Genomic DNA, 7,056 nt, shown 5'->3' on the forward strand with positions numbered 1-7,056 from the left:
GAGAGGCCGCCGGCATCTTTGGGACAGGCAATCCCCGGAAATGTGGGGCTCTGAGCAGTGAGTCTGGAGACCCCAGAGTAGAGCTGTCATCAGCTCCTGAGGTTCCAGCTTTCTCAGGAATAATGGGGACACTGAGAACCTCCTCTACTGCCTCCCAGCTTCTTGCCCCAGTTGCAAGCTGTCCCCACTTTCCAGGGCTTTGTGGGTGTCCCTGTTAGGATGGGGGTTACCCTGCCCTCCCCCAGCCTGGCCCACTGTCCAGGCTGCTGTCTTGGGGAAAGCTAGAAGGGAACACCCAACGGGCAGAGGCCCAGACTGGGGAGTGTCTCCCCACAGCTCTCACGCAAGCCGCCTGCACCCCTCCATCCACCAGTCCTGAGCACTGCTGGAGGACACTGGGGGACCAGCTCCAGCAGCTGCAAGGTATGGGCAGCTCTGGTCCCATTTTCTCCCAGGCTGAGGGTGCCTGATGTCACACTGGATGGAGGTTGTGGGGGGGACATTCTAGAAGGTCCTACTCTCCTCTCCAGATAACCCTCTACAAATTCAAGTGTGAGTGCAAGATTGAGGAGGACCCCAAGTGGGGAACCCCAGGCTTCCTCAGTATCTGAGGGAAGCAATGGGGGCTGGATATGAGTCCTCTGGAAAGCCAGGGTTCTCGGGCCCCCGGGGACAGGGGAAGTGGGGACAGTGACCGGAACCACTGCCTGAGCTGGTGTCTGACAGGGTCCACCTGGGTCCTCTGAAGGACAGCCTCACCTGAGCCCCAGAGAAGGGTCTTGGGAGTCAGGATATGAAGAGGGGTCAGGACAGAGGTAGATGCAAGAGCAGGTGGAAGACAGGTGACCAGGAGCCCCCTGGACTTGGATTTGAAGGGAAGGGTCCGGTAAACTGAATGGGTAGCACATTTTCCAGTCTTAGTAGAAGCTGTTACGCTCCCACCCTGAGGGGCACACCCTCACTCACACATGACACACACACACACACACACACACACACACACACACACACACACGACACACACACCTCTTTGCATACATCCCATCTGGGGCCCAGATCTTTTCAGTACAGAGTAATGGAGTGAGCTGGCTTTTCAGATAGTGCCTACAGCATAGGACAAAGGGGAAACACACACCTCCACAGGAAATCAGCTCTCTGGGAGCACGTCAGTCCGTCCAGCCCCCCCAACAGACTGGCAGCCCCCCCCCACACACACACACACACATACACACACACACACAGCTGAATCTACATAATTGGGAGGGAGGGGTCAAGTCTAACTGTGAAGAAAGCTCTGCGGGAGCTCCTCTGAATCAATCAAGTGAAGTCTGTGCATTGGGGACCAGGAAAGATGAGGGGCAAAAGGGAAGGTTTAGGGGTTCCCCCAGAGTGGGAGAAACATAAGGCCTGTGACGATGGGGCAGGAGCTCTAAGGTGGTATGGTTAAGCTCTGGACTAGTACCAGGTGGAACCTACCTAGAAGTGCCTCCCAGAGTCCTGGTGTGGTGCTGAACCAACGTCAGATTGGTGGTTCGAGCCCATCAGACGCTCCTTAGGAGGAAGAAGAGGCTTTCTGCTCCAGCAGATTGATAGTTGCAGATCTCTATGAGCCGTAATCAACTCAATGGCACGTCAACAACAGAAGTGCCTCTGCAGAGAGGCCTGGCTAACTCTTCCAAAAGGTCACAACCTTGAGCAATTTTACTCAGAACACAGGGTCATGAGTCGGAATCGACTGGAAAGCATCAGGTTTGGGTTTGGGACTCTTAGTGGCAATGGGACAATGGCCCAAGGAGAGTCAAAGGGAGACGATGGCAGGCAGCTAAGGAGACAGTTTGTGACATCTGCTGTCTGCAAGCACGCGGCTGCCCACACGCCAGAGACTCCCAAGCCCGCGTGGCTACCCTGGGCACCGCCCCCACCCTCACCCCAACTTTGAGTCGCCCTAGGGCCAGGAAGACGTAGGACCCCGTCCAACCACACAAATACCCCCTATCCCCGGAAGCCCATCTCCGGGAAGCCCAGGGTTAACGAGGGGGCGGAACAGCCACTCTTTTCAGCCAATGAAGGGCTAGGGCGCCGCCCCGGGGCGGGCCGTTCGAGGTGGCGGACGCGCGCGCGCCAAGGCAGGAATTTGGGGGTAGTGGAGCCGCTATGGGTCGGCATCGACTCGACGGCACTTAACAACAACAACCGAGCGGAGCCGGAAGCTCATCTACACTTATGGCAGAGGGACCGGGTAGCTTAGGTCCCGAGCTATGGCCACGGCAGAGCCCTACTCTGTTCACAGCCTGAGTTTCCCTGTCTGCGGGTCTAGAGCTCATGTTGGGGGGCCACGACCAGCCTCCTGCAGCCACGTCCCTCTCTTAGACCTCCTTTTCCCTTGGAGTCCACAGGCTACTCCTAAATGAGTCTGTCTGCTCCCGCCAGCCCCTCGGCACTGGGGCTCCGTTCTTGACCCCTTGGCACACACTCCATGCACACGGGAATGAACCTCTGCAGGATCCAGTACCAGTTGCAGATCACACTCTTGTGATCCATCTGGTTCAATGGCTGGTTTTCAGAAATCAATAGCCAGGCCTTTCTTCCTAGTCTTAGTCTGGAAGCTCCACTGAAACCCGTTAGCATCGTAGCAACACTCAAGCCTCCACCAACAGACAGGTGGTGCCTTCAAGGAGGTGACTTGGCCAGGAATTAAACCCGGGTCTCCATGTAGGAGACAAATTCCATCACCGAGTCACCGCTGCCCCTAAGAGTTGAGTCTTTGCTAGGTTCAGATCCTGACCTCCCCACACCTGGAGCTCCCACCAAAGGGAACTCATGATAATGAGGACCAGATAGGACAATGGGTGTGGTCACCTGGAACCAGGCACAGGTGACACTCAGAAGGTGGGATTTGACAGTCGTGACAATGACGCTGATGAGGGGCTATTGCACCTTCCAGCAGAGCTCTCATGGTACAACATGAGCCCCGATCCTCGACCCTCTCATCCAGGGAGTCTCCCCCACCAATGGACATGAGCATCCCATCACACTATAGGGAGGATACAAAGGAGGCACTAGGGAAATGCAAAATGGGCAGGGGGTTGGGGCTGGGGGATAAAAGTGCTTCTCCAGAAGCTGTCTGGCTCTGTAGATCGCCCTGACCAAGTAGGATCCACATTTGGGGTTCAGGTGGCAGTAAGGGTCAGAACAATGTGACCCACAGGCAGAAGGAGGCAGTGACCCCAGGTGTGACTGCTTGTCAGCATCCCCACTGGGGAACACAGCCTGAACTCCAGCGTGAGGAGTTGCCACCATAGACCCAGAAAGTCCCTGGGCCCCCAGGGTGGGGCACGGAGGTGAGAGCTTCCAGACAAGGGGCAGAAACATCTCTCTGGGAGGGGACAGTTCGGTCCTGATGTGACCTTTTCTGTGGCCTTTATAAGGCAGGTGTTCAGGCTGTGGCTGAGCGGATCGTCGAGGAAGTTGGACCCCCCCCAGGCCTGGTGATGTCCGGAAATTGCTCCTGGGAGGCCCACTCCCCCGGCAGGAACAAGGCAAGTGTCACCAAATGGTTCTGCAGACCCGGTCTGTTGGGACAGGTGTGGGGCCCAGCTCAGCATCGATCACAGCCTATCTTGGGGCTCTGGGCAGCCTGTGGGCTGCAGGGCTTCTGCTCGGTTGTATAAGAAGTGCTGATATCAATGTAGGATAAGCACTGGACTGCTAAACACGAGGTTGGCCCTTCAAACTTACCAGCTGCTCCCTGGGAGAAAGATGAAGCTTTCTGTTCTCAGTAAACATTGGCTGCCTCAGGAACCCTACAGTGGGTTACTTACTATCAGTCAGAATCAATTCCATGGCAGGAAGTTTTAATTTTTTTTTTTTTTTTTTTTTTTTTTTGCTGGACGCATGGTCACCGGGACCCTCTCGTCCAGACACCCTCAGGGTTTCCTCCTGGGCGAACCTTGAAAAGACCAGTTTCATCCCTTCTCTTAGGAACGGGGAGGTCAAGTCTGCCCTCCCACTAAGCTCTGCCAGGAGGCTCAGAAATGCCGGCTCCAAAATAGACCCTGAGGTCATGTGCCCCATGAGCTGTGCCCAGTTGAGGCCACCCTGCAGCCTCTGTTCAAGGCCAGGGCCCCTCCTGTCTCCAAGCCCCAGCACAAATGGACCCTCTGATAAGCCCCATCCAGACTGACGACCCCACCTTTGTCCTCCCCAGCTCTGGTCCACTTCTCTGAGCCGCCCCATTCTGACCACCCACATCCTTCACCCAACAAACAAACAAACACTCTGGAATTCCTTTCTTGATCCTAAGCAAAAGCTCTCAAGCTGGAAGTACCCTGGAATCTACCTCTGACATTTGAGGAAACTGAGGCCACACACCAGGTAGGAACGTGCCCAGGGCCAGGGCAGGGCAGACTGGGATAGCTGCCCAGTCCTCTGGGTCCCTGCCCGGGAATTCCCTTCATCCCTGGTGTCCTGGGAATGGCAGTCTTGGAAAGCTGACATGTGGAGCTACTGGGGTGGAAAGAGGTTGAACTCAGGGAGGGGCCATCTTCGCTGGTCTTTTACTGCCCAGTGACTGGGAAGGTAGCCCCACGCCCAGTGACTCAGCCCGCCCGCCCAATCTGACTCCAGGGAGGAATTGCAGACATTTCCCAGCTGTAAGAAGTACCAAGTGAGTGAAACGTTATTCTGGTAGGGGGCCTACAGCCCAGGCCCTACCCAGTTTCCAGCCTCTTCCTCCTGAGCTCAGAACAAGGGCTGGATCCGAATCTTCCTACATCAATTTGCTTGGCCCAGACAAGCACAGGGGAGCTAGGATTCGGGTATGGGGTTCCACAGACAGGCAGATGTTGATTCAGTGAAAACATTTAGATGCTAGCAAGTCCTAGTGATGTGGCAGTTAAACGCTCAGCTGCTAACTGAGAGGTTGGTGGTTCGAACCCACTCATCAGCTGGGAGAAAGTCTTGAACCCAATGAGGGCAGTTCTACTCCATCTTACAGGCTTGCTTGTTGTTGTTGTTGTGAAGTGCCGTCGAGTCAGTTCCGACCCATAACGACCCTGTATAGGGTTTCCAAGGAGCGGCTGGTGAGCTTGAACCACCGGCCTTGCAGTTCAAATGGCTTTGCAGTCTGGCGCATTAACCCACAGCGCCACACCAGGACTCCACAACAACCACTTAGAGGATGGCAAATGTTGTTGTTGTAAGCTGCCCTCGAGTTGGTCCCCTCGTGCACAACAGAGCAAAATGCTGCTCCATCCTATGCCATCCCCACAATCAGTTATGGATGGAACCGTAAGGCTTTCATTGGCTGCGTGTCACAAAGAGTTCACCAGACCTTTCTTCCTAGTGCCTCTTTATCTGGAAGCTGTACTGGAACCTGTTTGGAAACATGCAAGCTTCCACGGTCAGGTGTCCGTACATGAGGTGTACCTGGGTCTCCCACACGGGAGGCGAGAATTCTACAACTGAACCCTCTTTACAGAGCTGACCCTGACCTCACAAAGTCCACCCTCTCCCTCCAGAGTTTTGCCAGCATCCTCAGTCCCTGCTGGCAAACTCCTCTTGACCAGAGCCAAACCAGAAAGCATCTCCCCACTTGTAGTATTACTGGAACCCAGCTTTTCACCAGGGGACTATTTGGAAGGTGGCTGAATGGATTCTGCCTGAGAGCCCTTCCTGTGTGTTTTTTGGAGAGCCGATACTCAGCCCGAGACGATGGGTGGGGACCGGGTACATGCTCCGTGGGAAGCAGAGCTGGGATGGATTAGTGACGTCTGCTGGGGGCATGGGCTGGAAAGTGGTAGGGCTCTGGTAACCTTTGCCATTTGGAACGCATGGTTGAAATGACAGCTTGGGAACTGAATCCAGCTCTTATATGTGTTGTATTTGGCCCGAAGAATGTTGGGGGTTTTTGCTTTGTTTTGTTCTGTTTTTTATTTGAATGAGACGCCAACATTTTTTTAAAATCAGATTTCACATTACAATCTCAAGTTCTGACTTCTACAAAGAAAAGTATGGTCAACTGTTTTAGTCCATCCATCCACCCTGGTGCCCACCAGCTGATGTCCACTCAGCTCAGGACAGACACCTCTCTCCACAGTCTCCACCATTCCGCAATGCCCCGCCTTCACACATTGACACACCAGACCCAGGCCCTGAAGGAAACACTGGTATTCAGTTGGGATTCATCTTACAGCCAGATCAATGGTCAAGACATTGAAATATTTCCTGCAGCTGGATGAACACCTGCTGCCTGAAGCCTCTCCCCATCTCCAGAGACACTTTGCCCTCCCCCAGCCCCATACTTTCTCCCACAATCTAGGCACTCAGAGGATCCCCCCGTCCCAGCCCGGGGTCTCCAGCAACCTTCTCTATGGTCATTTTTTTTGCCGTGTCTTTCAAAAAGTGTACAAGTGATTCTTTTTAAAATAAATTGTTTTGACATTTTTGTTTGAAAAATTGCAAGTATGTAGAGCATCTGCAAGAACAGTATGTTGGGGACGGGGTCAAAAAGTTCCTGGAAAAATTCCATTCATTATCTCTTAATACCATTTCTTCTACCAACTTTTTGAAGCTGCCTCATATGTTGTTTTTTTAAGTTCCAACCCATAACAACCCTGTATAGGGTTTCAGGGGAATGGCTGGTGAACTTGACCTTCGGTCTAAACTGACTTTGCCGTTCAGCACACTAACCCACAGTGCTACTACTCCAGGGCTCAAGACACCCCATATGCACCTGGGCTCACTCATTTAGCATTTGCCTCAAGGACTCTCTCTCCATCTCTCTTTCAAGAGATGGATTTCTTGTTTTCTTTTTAAACAGTTTTCTCTTCTTTATTGTTTTTTTAAACTGCCTTCCCCATTCATCAAGAGATGTTGCAGACATCAAACCCCTTTACCCCAAAGAGCCTATGCCTTCCCAGAACAAAGGATCCCTGGCGGTGCAGTGTGTTGAGCTTTGGGCTGGAAACAGCAAGGTCGGCAGTTCAGACCCATCAGCTACTCTGAGAGAAAGATGTAGCAAGCGGTTTCCATAAAGATGTTGTTGTTGTTGTTGTT

At 53.4% G+C, this 7,056-nt stretch overlaps 1 protein-coding gene across 1 annotated transcript in view; it reads left to right on the forward strand.

Moving 5' to 3' along the window:
* Positions 1 to 3,491: 3,491 nt before the first annotated feature.
* The window catches only part of MRGPRF (MAS-related GPR, member F), a 6,464-nt gene continuing 2,899 nt past the window's right edge, over positions 3,492 to 7,056 (forward strand). Inside the window, exon 1 of the mRNA XM_006861048.1 lies at positions 3,492 to 3,539. Within this exon, the coding sequence (XP_006861110.1) occupies positions 3,492 to 3,539 (48 nt within the window). The remainder of the gene's footprint in view (positions 3,540 to 7,056) is intronic.

This window comes from Chrysochloris asiatica, unplaced genomic scaffold (assembly GCF_000296735.1).
Source record: "Chrysochloris asiatica unplaced genomic scaffold, ChrAsi1.0 scaffold00040, whole genome shotgun sequence".
NCBI lineage: Eukaryota > Metazoa > Chordata > Mammalia > Afrosoricida > Chrysochloridae > Chrysochloris > Chrysochloris asiatica.